This window comes from Drosophila willistoni, assembly GCF_018902025.1.
Source record: "Drosophila willistoni isolate 14030-0811.24 chromosome 2L unlocalized genomic scaffold, UCI_dwil_1.1 Seg196, whole genome shotgun sequence".
Classification (NCBI taxonomy): Eukaryota; Metazoa; Arthropoda; class Insecta; order Diptera; family Drosophilidae; genus Drosophila; species Drosophila willistoni.
Genome location: NW_025814048.1, coordinates 1,034,788 through 1,053,673, shown reverse-complemented (window position 1 = coordinate 1,053,673; position 18,886 = coordinate 1,034,788). Strand labels below are relative to the sequence as shown.

At 40.2% G+C, this 18,886-nt stretch overlaps 2 protein-coding genes across 2 annotated transcripts in view; both read right to left on the bottom strand.

Annotated features, from left to right (window-relative positions):
• The window catches only part of LOC6639727 (zinc finger protein jing), a 154,657-nt gene that overhangs the window by 53,336 nt on the left and 82,435 nt on the right, over nt 1-18,886 (bottom strand). The window lies entirely within an intron of this gene.
• On the bottom strand, nt 882-1,717 carry LOC6639775 (NADH-quinone oxidoreductase subunit B 2). Its single transcript, XM_002062770.4, has 2 exons — nt 1,644-1,717; nt 882-1,585 (listed from the first exon to the last, which is right to left on the bottom strand). Exon 2 carries the CDS (start codon nt 1,569-1,571, stop codon nt 930-932), a length of 642 nt encoding a protein of 213 aa, XP_002062806.1. The 5' UTR covers nt 1,572-1,585; nt 1,644-1,717; the 3' UTR covers nt 882-929.

Genomic DNA, 18,886 nt, shown 5'->3' with positions numbered 1-18,886 from the left:
CTTTGTCAAGGCATTAAAGACCCTCAATGATTATGATGTTTACTCGGTTCAGTTCAGTTGACGATGTCGCTAGGCTCGCTCGGGTCCTGGGATATGGGTGTCCAACTGGTTTTTTGGTCGGCTTTTGTTTTATATTTTAACCGCCGGCTTTTGTTTACGTCGTCACGTTACGTTTTAATCAGCGGCATTAATTTAATTTAATTTGATTTAATAATACATACTCAGCCCTTGGCATGTGTATGTTTTATGCCGTACTCCTCCTTGATGCTGCCGCTAAGTACGTCTAAGTGGTTAGTCCGAATCCCCTGTGATCTATTGTTTTCTTTTGGCCTTCACTAGGGGGAAAATGAGTGCTAGGCTTTTGTCTACTTTTATTGCGGCGCTTGCTCATTAAAAAAAGCAGTACAAGCGTAATCTTTTGGGCCTGGTTAATAGGACGTTCTTGTCCATTAAGAATGCCAGCAACTCAAGTGGCCAAGTGAGAGCCTACCATGATAATAAGTAATGGGTTAGGGGCATTGCCAGGCTATTTTCCATTGAAACTGAATAAAATCTTTTGATTTTTAAACTGCGAGCGACAGGTGAGACGAAATGAACGATTTAATTACAGCAAATTTTAATTGAATTTAACAAGAAGAGTTTCCAAGTTATTAGTCATTAGTAAAACAGATTACCTACCCTCGAGTAGACATTTTCTTGAAAAAAATAAAAGCATGAGAGCATGAGAAAGTCGAGCACTGAACTAAAGGTGATCATTCAATTGTATTTTTCCGATGGTTATTGTCATCAATCAACTTGTTTTTGAGAAGATTGCAAAAACAGTCCAAACAAAAAAAAACTTTTTACAAATCCGCAAAAAATTAAAACAAAAGACAAAAAAATACTGATTAAATCTTTACTTAAAGGTTACAAGTTCTTTCAATTAGGCTCTACTTTCTGAACCACATTTGAAGAGTTTTCATGCGTTTCACTTTCTTTTGCAGCTGCAAAATGCCGTACATAAGAGCCTCTGCGGTGGGTGGACAACCTGGCACATATATGTCAACCGGAATAATGCGATCACAACCGCGAACAACAGAGTACGAGTAATGATAGTAACCTCCACCATTGGCACAACTTCCCATGGAGATGACCCAACGAGGCTCGGGCATTTGATCATAGATCTTGCGCAGTGCTGGAGCCATTTTGTTGGTCAATGTCCCTGCCACAATGATCACATCCGTTTGACGTGGCGAGGCACGAAAGACGACACCAAAGCGATCCATATCATAGCGAGGAGCTGCTATATGCATCATTTCGACAGCACAGCAAGCCAGACCAAAGGTCATGGGCCACAGCGAGCCCTTGCGCCCCCAATTGATGAGGTCGTCCAATCTGGCCACTGTCCATTCCCCCCATGTTCGCTGATCCCGGCCAAAGGGGCTATAGCCTTGCTTCGGCGGATCCTTACACAAACCATCATAGACTGGCATCGTCTTTTGCTCTCGATTGGGTATAAAATTGGCTAAAATACCTGATCCATTGTTGGGCAGTAATAGCTTTAGCTTAGTTGCAAACGAAGAACGCAGCATTTGTTACTCTTTATCTGTGAAGGAATAGTTTAGTGGGTTTCAAAAAGTTGATTGATTGGTCTGTAGTCTTACTTTTTCTATTGACAAGTTATAAATGTTAAATGACAATCACCGAAAAGCTATCGATTTGAAATAAATGGAAAAGGTAATTTGATTGGACTACCGAACCATCTGGTGATAAATGCCAAATCTAACAGCTTTGAGTGTTGGACATTTTCTGAAAATAAAACGTAGCCAACACTGGAAATAGGAATCAAGGCGAACTTTAAAAGAATTTGAAACTACTAATTCTTTTTTATAGCGTCTTCTGGTTTCTTTTACTACAATAAAAATGAAGTTATTGGTTAACTATTATAGCTGCTCGCTTAAAAATTACTGAATTTAATGATATTTTCTATCTTGATTCTTGATTTTATTTACAAATAATTGCCAAAGTGCTCAAGTTACGTCTTAATTATCACATATCAGTTGGATCAGTTGAGCATATTCATAGTTTATGGAGCAAAGAGATTTGTTATGCACAAGTCCATAAAACTAACGCACAAGTGAATAAACACAACATAACATAAGTTCTAATGTTAGTCGAGTTTAGCTGGGACTAATTTTAACGAGCAACAGCGACAAAATATTTAAAAGTACTAAACACACACACACACACACACACATGAGAATATAACGGGTAGCCAGTAGTTAAAGTCACGAGCCAGACATTGGGAATGACTGCGACAAAAACGTAGACGGCGACATTTACAGGTGGTCGGACTTGCATAGTCGTCTAATGAATTTTATAGCCAGGAAATTATTATGGCATCGAACAGAACAGAACAGAGCAGAGCAGAGTAGACCAAAAGCCGACCAAGGCCAGGCCAAAGCACTCAACGTCGCTCCTGCAAATAGTAGTAGCTGTGGGGGAAGACCGTGACAACAGGCAACAGGGGAAGGAAAGGGAATCGGACCTCGTCGTCGTTGCTGTATATAGTCGCTGTGAAAAGTTTTGCCCCTGGTGGAAGGAGTTGAAATTGGCAATTAACAAACCATTGAATCCAATAAACAGGATTTTAACATTTTGAACAAACACAGTGAGCCAGAAAGAGACAAAGTGCCAGAGAAGAAGAGAGATAGATACACACATGTATGTATGTGTATATAGAAAGAGGCAGTCAAAAGGTAGCAAAATGCGGCACGTAATGGCGCCAGGGTAAAGTGGGCAGGCGGAGGAGAAGAGAACGCAGGACAGGACATAGGATTGCCGATTGCCGACTGTCGACATCGTCATTCTCGTGTTTGTTTATATGCCATTTTTGATTATTTCGATGTCCTTGTATGTGTATGTGTGTGTGTGCGTGTGTGTGTGTGTTTGTATGGATAAGTGTATTGGTTTCCGAGGCTCGTCAATGTTGTTGTAATTGAAACCTTTGAAGTGTGTTGCCAAAGTGCTGCTCTGCTGCTGCTTTGCAGTTTCGAAATTTAAATCAAAATGGAAAATTCATTTAAATTATTTTCAAAGAGCTAAATTTCTAATTTCTAATAGAGAGAGATCCTATCCAAATGAACTTTTGCCTTGTAATTTTAATTGGAAAACCCATTTAAGTTTTATTCAGATAGAGAGAGAGAGAGAGAGAAATGTGTGATAAGTTGTTACAAACTTGTTAGGGGAAAAGAAAGTGTCAACCTTTTGAGAACTAAGCATTATCAAAAGAGCTTTAAGATTATGTTTAAGTCCCTTTAACATGAAAGAAAGAGAGAGAGAGAGCGACAGGGTCCCAAAATACATTACCTTAAATTCCTTTTTCAAGCAATATTTTTATAATCCGATTCTTCTGCTTGTATATATTTTCCTTTTTTACCTTAGGTTGTTGTCATCTGTTTGTCTTGTAACAGTCAGCGGCACTCAGCAGACAAAACGCTGACAAGATTTCAAGTGATTTTTGGTAAAAGGCAATGGCAATGGCATAGAGAGACAACATTGTCGCTCAAAAGAACACCTCAGAATGAAAGACTGAGCTCAGGTGGCAATATGTGTGAGGCATGTTGTCGCCTTCTCTCTTGCCTCCTGGTGTCACATTTAATTCAATTGCTGCTGCTGCTGCAGCAAGGAAAAGACGAAAAGAAAAGATGGCAACAATTGCAAAAAAAATTGAGACGAGCAAAATGTTCGAGTGTTGAGAGGCAAACAAAAGCGCAAGTGATAGCAGTAAGAGCATCTGCTATGGCATGGCATACGTAGGCGTGGCCATAAGGGATATGTCACACAAGGCACACAGGATATCAAAGCGTGACAGAAACAGCCATCAAAAAGGGAGAGAAAGAGAGAGTTAAAGGGAGCAAATGAAATTCACGCACTTTTGAAAGTTTTCATCTAACCAACAATGGCGATGGCAATTTCTATTTCTAGTATTTAATTTCGTGTCACGCCAACATCCCTGAATTTTTCACGTATTTGAGCAAATTTGAATTGACAACGCGTTTCCGCATCGCTGATGAGAAAGAAGATGCCGACTCTGCCGCCGCCTTAGCATATCCTCAATTCCATTTGAATATTTCTTCTTCCCTTTATATGTATGTATGTAAGTATGTATGTGTGTGTGTGTGTACATATGCTGCGGAAATGTCAGGGAAATGCATGGAAAATACTTTTATAGATGAATACTTCTTAAAGTGACAGCTGGCAGAAGGAGCACAGAGGTGGGGCGCATAGGATGATGAGCATGACAAGATGAAGGATAAAAGTGAGTAAGAGAGATAAAGTAGAGATTTCTACAAATTTTTTTTGGCCACAACAACTAATAGAGAGAGAGCTGGCAGCTGCTTGCTATCTCTTTCTTGTCTGTCTGCCATCAATTGCCATAAAATATTTAAAATGCTTTGAATCTGCCCAACACGACTCGCCCTCCACTTCCCACACCCCCCACACCCCCCACCATCCCGATCCATGGTCGTTTTCACATGCGACATAACATGTTGAATATTTAATGTGAATTTTTGCCAAACATTTTCAGTTTTCCTTGTTGTTTTTTTCCTCTTCGAGCTAGCAAATATATATTTTAAAGCATACTTTTCAGCGTTCAGAGGTGAGCATTTAAAATGGCAGCAAATCTACAGATTCAATGAGTGAAATGAATGATGTGGGCGGGTAGAGAGAGAGAGAGAGAGAGAAAGAGAGATACCCATGAATGCCAGACGGTGCCAGGCAGCTGACTTTTGGCCTCCACTGTAGACATAGTCATGTGTGAAAGACAACGAAAGGCATGTGCCTCGTTTATTCTCCGACTCCTACTGCTCTCCACCTACCTCTCACACCTTACGTCCTCTGCCAATCTCTTCCTGCTACACACACACACGCCAAATTTCTTTTTTCTTTTCATTTTTTGTCCTGGATGTCTTCTCATCCTTGTTGTCTGCTCGTTTTAATTTCTTTTTCCATTTTTGCCAGCTACATATTTTCACACTTTATCGTTCAGCCTACTTCTCTGCTCCATCGCCTGCTCCTTGTTCTCCTCCTTCATCATCACTCTGGTTTGTTTCGTTTGGTTTGTTTGTTTGCTCGTGTTTGTGTGTGTGTGTGTGTGTGTGTGTGTGTGTGTGCTGGTTTGTTTGTTTGCTTCAACTCTCTGTCTGTCAAATGAATTATTTGCATAGTTTTGGGCGCATCAGCTTTTGGGGAAAATTGCATCGTTTCCATCATAGGATGATGTGCAGACTAAGCACGGATTTCCATCATCATTCGTCCCAGCATGTAAATATTTATTTGATGCCCGAATAAGTTTTAAATACCTCTCTAACGTCCAACTAATCTCTATGCAACATGGCTAATCGTTATGGCCAATGCGTTTTAGAAGTGACCTAAGTGAGTTGAAATCTGTTAGAATTGGGGTATTTCCCAAAATAGTATTGAAAAAAAAATTCATTATCGGGGGTGGCTTCCATACAAATTGCAGCAGATGTTGCATCGACCAAAAAGAAAAAGAGAGTGATGTATATTTTTTGCCATCACAACATGTTAATTTCAATTAAGCGACTTTAATGAAATATATATTTAAATATTTCATGTGTCTGCAGAAATACAGAAAGTGCGTGACCGAAATCGTTAATTGTCACTTCGAGTGAAACCATTTCGTTATTACTATCATTACGGTAAACCGATTAAAGATACGTTCACTTTATCCATTAACTATTTGACGATATAATGTGATGAAAGGGAATATCTCTGATATGTTATATCAGTTAATTTGCGTCTATCATAAAATATAGAAACTTTTTACATATATGGGATATAGCAAATTATGTAGTTATCCCTTGACTTATAAGTTTATAACTTACTGAACCGATAGGTTCTGTTTCAATAGAAGGGATATATGCAAATTGAATGCCTATGTTATGGATTGTTAAAATACTTTTTGCTGCTATCTGTCTATAAATAGGATCTAGGGTGGTTGAAAACCCTTTGAAACCGAAAGCATATTTAAGTGTCTCCTAACATTTATTCGTATTCAATGTAGATTTCAATGGCATGAAATTCCAATGCCGATTGCGTTCTGCCTTTCATTTAGTCTTCAATTGAAGTTGAAGTTTGAATTCTTTTATGCACATGATGCTATTCAGTGGGGCAAAAATAAAATAAAAAACGCTAATCAAAGCCGACTTCTACACTGCAGCACCACTTGAAACTTGGTCATCGAGGAAATAATCGTAAAGCTTTAGAATAAAGCCGACCAAACTGGACTGGACTAGCGATTGAGGGTGAGACCGAGACCGAGACCGAGACCTTGCCCTTAGACGCCACTTGACGCGAGTGTCCAGTGCCAACTATTTTTGCGCCAACTTGATTAAAAACATTGCTTTCTGGCAATGAACCGGACACCAGCGGAGCAACGGAGAACCAAGTCTAAAGTGTAGGACCAAAATGGAAAACTAAATGACTTTCATTTAGCGATGATGATGTTTTGGGTAGAAGAACCATTCCACGGAAACGGCAAACTAAACCCGATTTGAACGAGCAGCCAGAAAACTTTTCAGATAGACATTTTCGAAACGGCAAACTTTTCATCATTCTAGTTTTTTTTTAGTTCTCCCAGTTAGTTCTTTACGTGCTTGCTTTTGTTTTTGCTTTTGATTTCTGTTTTCTGTTTGTGCTTTTCATTTTTATCAGCAGTTTCAGAGTAAAAACAGTCGGCCGGAAGTTTAGGCTGCTCCCTGGGTTCAGGGTTTTGGTTTGGTTTGGTTATTTCATACTGTGGTTAGGCCATTTAGAATGGGCCAGGGAAGTCACAGCGAGTAGGAGTAGCGAGTTCTGTGCTGGAAATGGAAGTGAAGTTGCACAATTTATGATGTATGCCGCAAAAACAATAAGCGAGGGAAAGGGTAAACATGGTGTCGGGTGTAGAGGGGAGGTCGTTCGGTATTCGCGGTTTGAGAAGGTCGACAAGGTCCAAAAACCCAACTGGGTTGGCATTTGTGACACCCGCATTTATGTGCGACTATTTGGTTTATTTCAAATGGAATCACATCCACTGCATAACCACTTCAATGGGGCGCAACTGAAGAGGGTTACTTTGAAAGAGTAACTCCCTCTTGGATCCTGCGCCTCTGGCACACACACATTTAGACACTTAGTGGTCTTTATTGGTTTGGCTGTTGTTGTTGTTAGTGTACTAGTTGACCAGCAGCAACAGCAGCAACAGCAGTTGTTGTTTTTCATTTCGTCGTTGGCTCCCATGCGGTTGTTTGGTCATCTCGTTTCCCAACTGTTTGTTTTTTTTTTCTCTTTTTGTTGGTGTTCACTTTATCCAAACCTTTTTCCTGCATTTCATTCAATTTGGATTGTTGGCTATACACACACACACACTGCGTATACACGCACATACACACACACACATGCGTCATTATAGTTTATGTAGTTTGCGGTCACATTTGGCCACGACAATATGGGTTTGGGTCAGATGTAGGCTGGCCTCGAACATCCTTTTTGTATTCACCTCACCTCACCCGCCCCCATCGTTTCGAAGCTCTTAAAGTTTCCTCCCTTTAGGAAAAAACTTCCAATTCGAGTGCTAATTTTAAATGTATATGGATATTTTATTGCTGCCATTAGAGTTATTAGATGAAGTACTTTGTTGGTTTTGTTGCTGCTGCTGGACAAGTGTCTGGTTTTTAGATAAGAGTAAATGCTGTTGAGTGCTCAAGGGGTTTGCCATTTAGTGAGTAATAAGAAGGTTGAGCATCGAATTTATGTGGAACTCTTTTGAGTTGGAGTTTCGCTTATTTGCAGCAATTATCGGTAAGCAATAAAACCGCATTTCGTAAATAAGAGAAAATTTTCAAAGGGATAGACAGAATGAGATAAATTTGTAGAAAAGGACAATCGGGGTAGTAATTGTCTTTTGAATAATCGATCGATAGATAAATATAAGAAGGTATATAAGGGAAGATTTTCTGTGACTATAAAATCAACGATAGTTATCGATATTTCTGCGACATAATATGTGGATTTCATATCGCATAGAAGAACTCCATAAATCATAAAAACGTTAGCGCAAATTCCATAAACGATTCCGAAAATCAATAAATTCAGCCTAATTCGCTGATATCCTTTTCATTTGCTTTATGGAAAGGCTCTTTAGCACTTATCCTTGGAAGTCTGTTATCCAACACCTTTTTATTCACATAAATGCACACACATATATCCACATTCACACACACACACACACATACGCATGTTAAGCAATTTGTTTTTAGGGCTTTGAGTGCTTTTTTGGGGTTCGGTTCGCAACTAGAAAATTCTTTGTTCTGTGCTGGTATTTATGGCCATTTTGTTGGGCATAGGCACCCGGGTATCCAGCACGCATTGAGACCGACCCGTACCTCCAAATCGCAAACAAAAAAAAAACCCCATCCTTAAGGGGGGCGTGGAAATATAACAACACTTCTCGCAACAATTTCGCATAAATCAAAATAACTGTCAACGGAAGCGGCGTCCATAGTTTTTCGGGCAGGAAGAAAAAATCCGAAACCTAGCCACCGTGGCCAGGAACAGGAAGACGACCCCTGGCCATATACATTGGATTCGATGGGTTAGAAGGGTGGAGAAGGGTGGAGAAGGGTGGAGAAGGGCTTGTGCTTTGAATCCGGAATGTAATGCACATGAGCAGAGTTGCCATTAGCAATTGCAGACACATTTAGACACAAAGTCACCGCCAGCGAAAAATTGTATGGGCAATTTTTTTGCCATTTGTTAACGACAGCATCGCCCCATAATTAATTGTTCAACTTTGCTGCGGTTAAAAGGATATATGTGTACATAACTGGAGAGTAAAGAGAATTCGTGTAGAGTCTCTTTCCATATGTATTTTCACTGGAATACGTAGAATGGCTTTTGGTTAACTAAACAGACATATATTCTTCTCTCTCAACTCAATTGTTCTGGTTAATGAACCTGGCCTTAAGAGTCGCGAGTTCAGAGTCAGAGAATGTATTCAGTTCGTTGGACATTATCATCATTAAGTGGCCAGTCATTTGATGAAGTTTTAATATAACAGAAACAACAAACATTTGCGCTGGTATCCCGAAACATTTTTGTTGGCTCGGCTCTTTGCCTTTGCCTTTTCGTGGCCCAATCAAAAATTAATGAGTGCCAGGCGCTTAGAAGTGATAAATCACCTTGACAAAGGCACCTCTGACCAGACCAGACCAGGCCATGCCAAGCCAGACCAGAACAGGACCAGTTGAAGTTGAAGAGTGAGGAAAGCGAGAGAAGGTGAAAACGGAATGGATGAACTGGAACACGTAGACACCCTGGCAACGATATACAAATGAAAATTGCCTTCCATAGTAGGTATAATAATAATAATAAATGTCGACTTTTGTAATTTGCTTTAATTGCCAGCAAATGTGCCGTAGAAAGCCAGCAAATGAGCAAAGCGTAGGAGGAGGATGGCGGGTTCTAGCTAACCTGTGAGTCTGTCTGTCCGTCCGTCCGTCTGTCTGTGTCTAAATCATGGTCTACAAGAAACTTCTGCTACATTTCGGTATGAATATTTATACAATAATTCTTCTTTACGGCGTAAAAGGGGTTGCAAATGAGATCTAAAGGATATTAATTGTTAAAGAAGATGAAATTTTTCTTAGCGCCCGCCTGCAACTGGCATCTTTTTCATTGCAAATTTAGAGTATACATTCTTCGGTGGGAGGAGGTATTTGGTTTATTTTTTGTTTCTTTTAAATTCTTCGTCTTTCTTTTCCCGTTTATTTGCTCAGTGAGCGGCGCATGGGGCAAGGAGGGTGACTGAGGGTAAATAATGGTCATGCCCATCTCCATCTCTCATTTTCATGTTCATGTCCTTTACCGTTACACGCAGCGTGACGTGGTATTTATTAATTTCTTTGACAAATCTGTTGCATACTTTCAGGCGCGCTGAGTGGCATTCTCTGGCTCCTTGGGCTCTACGTTACTCCCGCCGCCTGTTTTGAAGCACTTTGTCAAACTTTTGCAACAACTTTGTGGCACATCAGCAGGCGGGCCAAACAGGAGAGTGAAGAGAATGGAGTGTAGAGAAGAGGACTCCAACTTGCTAAATGCCCTGCCATTACACAAACCCACACTCACACACACACACACACACACACACACACACACACACTCAGGGCCGGCGTACGAAACACTTGAAAAACGCAAAAGTAATAAACTTAATTGGTTTGTTCGCAGTTACTTTGCTCGCTTGCTCACTCGACTCTGTGGCATTATCAACCTCCTCCTCCTCCTCCTCCTCTGTCCACCACCGCCTCCCTTCGGGCTGCCATCCAAAAAGAATGCCACGCCTCTTCTAACACCAGTGGAGCATTGCGTGGCATTTTGCGCTTTTAAGTAGCAAAGTTTCTTCTCCTATTTTATTTTTCCTCACTTTTTTCTAGCTTTTCTCTTCTCTCATCTCTCGATGTACATATTCCATACATATATATATACAACTCTCGTCTGTTTTTATGTATATTCGCTTTTCAAGCAAAGTGTTGAAGTTTGCTCTTCGAGTGGTAAAAATAGAGAAACTTTTCGCCTGCATTCGTAGTAAAAAGCCAGAACAAAAAATATCGCTCATACGCCACGTTAGGTTTTCACTTCCATCCCCTTGAACCCCGTTAGCCAAGCCTAGACAAATGCTTATTATTTTATCTAATGAATCTGTTTTTGGTTTACCTCGTCTGTGACTTGCCCCAGAGTCTGTCTGTGGGCCATGTTTCATTCTTACTTATACATATATGAATATGGCCGAAACTTTCTCAAGTGTTTTCCCCCAGCCCTTTCTTTCCAAGGGATGCACATTTGCATTTTCCTATGCCTTTCTATCTAAAGTTTTCTGATTGTTGTTGTAGTTGTTGTTGTTGCTGCTGCTGCTGTGTTTTTTGGTAAGTGCTTATATTTGCTAGGAAGGTTTTTATTGCTTCAACTATGTGGTGTAGCCTGAGTAATGGATATTTTATAATGAATTTTTGAGTACAGTAAAGGAAAAGAACCATTCACATACTGTATAGAGTTATCTTATATTACTTTCATATGAAAGATTTATGTTGGTCTCATGCCCATTGTTCGTAAATATATTCACTTTAAGGTCACAAATTTAAGTGTTTTCGTCGTTAAAGTCTTGTACTTGAATTGTACATTCACTTCTATAAATTTCTTTACAATTGCGAGAATATTTTATGTATTAAATAACTATCGGCAATCGTTTTTAGTGTTGAAAAGTTTCTTTGATGATTGCGCAGTGATAAAAAGATTTTTACACATAAAATTAAGCATAGCTTAAAAGCCAAATAAAGGTAAAATCGTTAAATTTACAATTTATTTTCACCAAATTTATTCCTAAAGATATCCACGAATTGTCAATTATATTTTCCAATTTGGTCGCATCTTTAATTGAACTTAGTTGGAACTAACTTGCTGAGTCTATGCAGACTCTATTATATATAAAAACTTTCTTGTTTATATCTTGATTTTATACAAAATAAATCGTTCTCAATTGAGCATAATTAAAACCATCTTTAACATAAGAAATGGGAAGAGATTTCAATCTTTAAATGAAAATTAAATATTTTACACTTACTTAAGCCACTGCTCTCTCTCTCTCTCTCTCTCTTTCTTTTAGACACACACACACCCAAAATGTAAGCAAATAAGCCACAAGCCACTCAGGCCTCAGTGTCAACTTAGCACATAATTATTGCCTGCTTTTGGGCGCAACAACAGGAGAATATGATGATGATAAAGATGAAGAGCAAAGGAGAGCAAGAAGGATGTGTACACACAGAGGACACACAGCTTGAAAAACAATTTTGGGCGCCAGAGACGCGAAGTTTATCACGTTGAACGTGTGTGTCCTCTCTTCCTTTCACATGTGGAAGTTGGCAAACTGCGAAAGGATAACCCAAGTTGGCGCCTCCATCTCTCTGCGTGTGAGACTGGTTGACTGGCTGGCTGGCACTCAGGACTAATTGAAGCTAAGACCTGCTGGCATCTACCCGGCTGCATGAGGAACTTACCTGCAAAGAAGTAAAAAAAGTTGTGTGTGAGAGAAGATAAAGTTAGTCAAATCGTGTAAATTATGTTTAATAGATAAAAGTGGAGAAACCGAGAAAAGATAGTGCAAGAGTGAAAGACAGACGTGTCTAGACAGACAGTCTTTGCTCAGAATTTTTCGATTTGTTGTCGTCTTTGGACTTTATCTGTTGGAGTTGGACTTGATTGTGGTCTTGTCATATTATGTCACCGAGAAGACTTCTTTCAAGCTTTACCAGAAGATAAACAAGAGATTCTACGCTTGGTTGGCCCTTGGGCTGACTTCAAAAAGGAATAGAAAAGTAATCAACTACAACTACAACTACCCGCACAATGACCAGCAGCAACCATATGGACCTGGAGTTTAAGATGCAGTTGGTGGAGTTGGAAGTTTAAACAAGAGAGAGAGAACTCCTTTTGGTTGCATTGTCTGTTTACCTGGCAGAAAAAGGCTATAAAAACAAAGACAAATAAAAGTGAGACAGAGCGAATGTGGAAATTCAGGTTAAACAGGGTCTCTGCGTTTTTTGTTCTTCTTATCATACTTTCTGCTTTGCTCTCCTTCTCTGTTTAGTAAGTGGAAGAAGAAACCGACCAAAAAGGATGCAAAGTCATAACTCAAAAGTCTAATAGCACCAGGAGAACCAAGAATAACATACAGATGAAGTGGAAGTAAGGAAGGAAGGTAGCCGCAGACGCCAACATGTGACTTAATAGTTTGACTGCGACTGACTGGAGGCTGCTTGGAGATTGTGAAGTCTTGTGGCCAGCATTCAACTGGAACAAAAAAAAACAAAAAACGAACTGAAACCTAAGAGAGAAGAAGACACGAACGAACGAGCGTATGAATGATGAAAAGAAAGGAAGCAACCAAGAAAAGAGAAGAGAAGGCAAAAGGTATCAGACGTTCTTAACATGAAATCACAAGCAAATATACACAAATACTCGCAGAGAGTGACTTTGACTACAGACTAAGGCAAACATATGTTCCCTCTCTTGTGCCGTCGTCGTCGTCGTCGTCGGTAGTGGCTTCATCTCAGCAGGTTGTCCTACTCCCCTCTCTCCCTGCCCTCCGCCACCCCCTTGGTAGTTTTTCCCGTCACCAGCAGTCGCGTTTAAGTCAAATGCTAAATGGCATTTGGGGACATGAAAGAGACCAAAACAGCTGAGCCCCTTGCCTGATCTGGGTACGATGATGCTGAATTTCATTTTCCCTTTTGTACCTCACTGTTCGTACACCCCCCCACCCCAGCCCCCTTTTGCTACCTTGCAACAGACGCTCCTGCCTCTTTGGTGTCTGCGGTTTTTTGTATACATTTTGGCCTGAGACTTTGTGTTTTTTTTTTTTTGCTAATACCCTTTTAGTGTTTGGGTAAATCACTGAAATGTCCATAAACCAAATCCACATGATCTGCATTCAAAGACTTCTCAATTGTGTTACTTCTTAACCTACACACACTTACTATGAAAATTGGTGACCCCGACGTTAATTTTGGCTATTTTAAGGGTATTTTAGTCAAGAGTAGGTGTTAGTAGATGGATTGCTAATGAGCTAGCGGCCATTGCAGAGTATCACAAATTCGATTTCGCAGCTGAACTTTGACAAAAGACTGTTTTTTTCTTGTTCGCGAAGCAACGAAGAAAAAAAGTGTTAAGTAGCGTTCGGTTCGCGCGCAGGGATCCTTCTGCATGTGGGTAGTTTTGAATGGCTTGTCAGACTGTCACTTGCAAAAAAGTTTGTTCAGTAAGTAGCATGCAGAAAGGCAAGTAGTTAGTCAACCAGTAGCTCAAGAGCTTAGCTCTGATACAACAGCACATCTTCATCGTAAGGGTAAAGTAATTGCAGTTGAACGAAATACCACAGAAAAGATGGAGCATTTATCTCTCATTCTATTCCCTTGTGTCATTTAAATTTTTGGCAGTCATAGATTTTACACATTTAAGTCCTACCCAAACCAAAGCAAGCAGCTAATTTCTGATTGCCTCTTCTTCCTTTTACTTCTACTCTAATATTTCTACCCCAACGTTTCCTTTTTGACTCCTTCACTCCATAAACATAATTGCTCATATATGGGCCTGAACTATGTCTGGGCCTGAAACTTACCTCACGTGCCAACAACTCATGGGCAAAATAAATTTCCTTATGCTCGCCTCTTGCTGCCTTTCTCGAAACTATGGACAACATTTTACTTACATTTGTAACGAAAAGGTAACGTAGAACGAAAACTTTCTGTCCAGGCAGAAAACTTTTGCTGCAGGACTTTACCAAAAGTCCAGTGTTGACAAAGGCCAACATGTGGAATGACTGAGGGAGAACGACTTTGGTTTGATAAATGTGTGTGTGTATGTGTAACTTGGGGCGAAATGGGGGTATAAAGTAAAAGTGAAAATGACAGCAAATTAAACCTTCCCAAAAACTTAAATGTTGCTAGGCAAGACAGGGAAACCAACAGTCAAAAAAAAAGAAAGAAAGAGGGAAAAAAGGACAAACTGTTTATGTTCTTTCTGTACCTTACTTCCTTTACATCTTTGGAATTTTAATTAAAATAGGAAAATGATTTGATGTTTCACTTGACAGTGGAAATCAATTTAAAGTCTTTTTCGCTCGTTTAAAGCGGCTCGCTTACCATTCACGACTTGTCTAAAACAGAAGCAGGCGTTATTTCATTTTAAGGGCTTTTCGCTGGGTTTTTCAATGTTCGCTTTACATATATTTTTTTTGTTGGCTGGGCGATAGATTTACATAATCTTAATGCAAATTTTGGGGTGGCTACTTCTTGTTGTCTCTTAATGCAGACAGCAACGTGTCAACAGCAATAACAACAAACACTTTAGCGTTTTAAACATCTTCAAGAAGCGAGAGACAAAAAAAAAAACACCAAAATCCCCGCACAGTGTCTGCAAATAATGGATGCCCAAACAGCAATCCGTTCCACCAGAGATGACAACGGGTTTTTTCCTTGTTTTTTGGCTGTTGTATTCCATGTGTGTGAAAAGTTGACAACAAGCAAATAAAACACAGTTGCGCTTCTCTCTCTCTAACCCGTTACGCTTCTCGCTGCCAAAAAGTCAATTGACTGTGAAAAGCCAAGCGAGTTTAATTTCCAAATAAAAGGGCTGTGATTTCACAAAGAAAAGGGGTTAGAAGGCACGCGGATACGTACGATGCGAAGGAACTATTAACGCACGTCTTGGGCCACTTGAGACAATGCGGGTCGAGAAGCCCTCACCCTTTCGTCCCTGGTTTTACCTACAATGGAGCAACTGTCGCAGGACCAGGATCTTAGACCAAGACCCGTCAGTGAAAGAAAAGGTTTCTCTCTCTATAGCCTTTATCTTGCGGTTTGTATACCCAAGAACTCTATTCAATTTACAGCCCTCGCGGGCTCATACAATTGACGGTCGTTAGCATAATTATTACACACGGCTTAGTTGGGTTCGATTCGATGGTTATTTTGTTGTGTGTGTGTGGGGGGTGGGTTTCTCTAAGGGTGCTCAAGAATGTGGGGGGTGATATATGAGCTAATATCCGATACCACCCAAAAATCAACAAAACCAATATTACAACTCACCACCCAGAGCTGCTCTTGGTTGATATCAAACTCACACCTTTGTCGGTTTAATTTCTAAATGTCGGGAAAAAAAGCGAAAGAACAAAATATTAAAGACATTTTTCATGTCCAACCCCCTAAGGGCATTTGGAAATTGCAGACTTTTTTACAGGGGGAATTCGATGCGGTTAAACTTTTGTTGCAACAAACATATGAAGTTAATTTCTTGTTTTGTTTCTTAGAAATTGGATTTAGCCGGAAGGAACATTTTCAAATTTGTTGATAAATGTGGGTTAAATATGAGAGGGGTGATGGACATTTAAATCGCAAGTGATATGAGTAAGAGAGAGAAGTAACAATGCTTTGACAATATTTGGATAACCCTGGTGAAGTAACAATGACTGAGGTCACACTTAACTAATTCTGACCAATCCTTTAATCTTTTTCTCCAGACAGAGTTTAAGATTTCCTTTACATTCAATTCTCAATTTTATTTACAAGCTCAAACTCAAAGATAACTCCCCCTAGACCCTTTGCAAAATATATTCCTGTCAGATTCTGGCCTCTCTAGTTTCCATTTCCATTTGCTATCCTCGCAAAAGATTCCCATTTCGAAGAGTTGAATCTTTCTTAACTTATGTAACAACTTCCCTTAAAAAGTTCTCAGCATTTACCTTTTTCGGATCATTTAAAGGTAAACAACACCAGCCAAGAAGTAAAACCCTATAATTAACTATCGCACCACACCAAAAAACTTGAAAACGTTTTTATGCTATTTAAAAATTAATTTATTCAGTGAGAGCCAGAGAAGGAGAGTCCAAGACTCAGACGGGTCGGTCCCAGTCTGGGCCAGGCTTGGCCGCCTCAAACAAGAACTAGAGAGTGGGAGACAGAACGCGGTTGAGCGGGGTAAAGTCCATGAAGTTGTCCATGGGTATTCACCATCTGGGCTCAGTCAACTCGCTCTAATGACAGTTGATTTAGTTTTGGCGTTAGTCTAAGGGCTTAGATAGATAGTTGGTAGACGGCATCAGATCATTAACTTTAACAATTTCGAATGCTAACGGCAAAATGAGAATTGGGCACGTGATTTCGACGCGAGCCTTGAAGCACTTGAAGAAACGGCACTGGGAACAAAAGTGACAGCAGTTTGCTTTGTAGTAGGAGTAGGAGTTGAAATGGAGGTCGTGGGCAAAACTAGAGACAAAGTCTAGGGTTCGGCAGTCACAATTTGAATTTCACAAGCCATTGATTTTTATTTGATTACCACGACAATGAAGAGACGCGCGCGGTAAACTCTTTGCCACCATCTCAACCCCTGCTACAAAAAAATATATACATACATATAGCTATGAGACCAGGGAAGTTGAAATTATTTTCACCAAAGTTTTGTTCGAGTTTGGTTCTACATTACTTTTTTTTTAGTTGTCTTCTTATGTTTTGTTTTCGTTGGGGACGGGGGGCGACTTTGCATGTCATTCAAAATGCCGTTGCTGTCTCTACCGAAAAATGCTACGTGAACCCTTTTCTAATGCTTTCCAAGTGTACGTCCTGGCACTGGTTACTGTTACTGTTACTGGGGAGTTTCACTCTGTGGCTGTGGCTGGGCTGTTGCATTTCAAAAATTTATTGCAACAGCACACGGAGAGTTGCCCCCGTGTTCAGGGGAGAAACAAAAAAAAAAAAAAAAAAAGGGGTTGCCGTCCTGGGACACAGCAGGCGATGGTCCTTATTGTCGTTCTCCTCATCGTCGTCGTCGTCGTCGTTCGCCTGTCAAAAGCATGTCAAAGCCATTGCCTCCTGCTACCCGGTGCATCCCAATTTTTTCTCCCCAAAATGAAAAAAAACTTGAGACAATCGAATCAAACTCATTCGCCTGAAATCATCGACGTGTAAAATTACGAGATAACATTGTTAGCTGTCCCAGGCAATGGCGAGTCCTTGTCCTTACTGTGTGCCGGTCGTGCCGTTTCTTGTCCTGGTCCTGTCCCAGGCCCTACTCCTGCGCTCAGCCACTCGTGGAAATGTGTTCAGGATTTGAAATTGAATCGCGCAACGCTTAAGCAAGAAATCAACGACACAACGACACCCATTGACGACCACATAAATGTCGAACTATGCAGTCAGAATCAAAGAGACAGAGGGAGGGGGTCGCATTCAATGGGAATGCGGGCAGCGGCGACGGGGGCGGAGGTAAAACGATGATGGGACAGGCAACATTGACAACTTCTACTTGTCAGTTGTAGTGGAGTGTAAAGAGAGTAAGGGAAACAGGGAGCCCGGGCACAGAGCAGATTAGTAGTCATGGCCACTATTCACAACTCATTCCAATTGCAGCGCATAGGGCAGATTTTTGAGGTTTTCATTGTTGGTTAGATGAATTTTGTTGTTTGAATTGTCAGACAGTTGGTTGGTTGGTTCGTTGCCCCGTTGCCTCGTTGGTCGGTTTCGACTTAGTTTAATTGGTTTATCCCTTTTTTGTGATGGGGCTACAAAATATCTGAGAATCCTTTGATTATGACAGTGTGTGGTGTAATTAAGTCGCTTTGTCCATCAACATGATGTGTGAATTGATCGGAGGGGACCCAAAAGCCAAAGGAGAAGCACAAGCATATGATTTTCACATAAGGGTAGTCAAATGAATGGCAATTGGGCATGAGTTCTTCCGCTTAAAGCCTTTCTACAATCTAGCTTTAAAAACGAGCATTTCCTCAGAACTTGAACAGAGTCTTTCATTAAGGAAAAACCTTGGTGATGTGAGTAGGCTACGAATATTAAATTTAATGCAATTTGTTTATTCTCCTCACGTAATAAGAATAATGCCTAACTGAATTGGGGAATTGACTGTACAATGTTTTTATGCACTCTTGCAAAAAGGTTTCAGTTTCCAGCCAAGAACTTGGCAATGCAAGGAACAGGACTATATACCTAATACTGCATGTCCTTAACTGTTGTTCAGTTTATTTCAGCTAGGTTCTTTGCCACGATTAACGTTAAAAGTGGTGACTTTCTAGCTTGGCTTCGTTTATTTAACTCATGAAATCAGTTCCAAAAGATATTTACCTGTTTTATTCTTACAATAATTCTATCAATTTTTCCAAATCTATAATTTTTCAAGAAAGAGTATTGGAACTACGACTTTAGTTATTTCTAACTTGATCCCTGTATTTGTTGGTGTGAAACTTTGCATTTGAACATGAACTCCTTTTGGTTTTTGACTG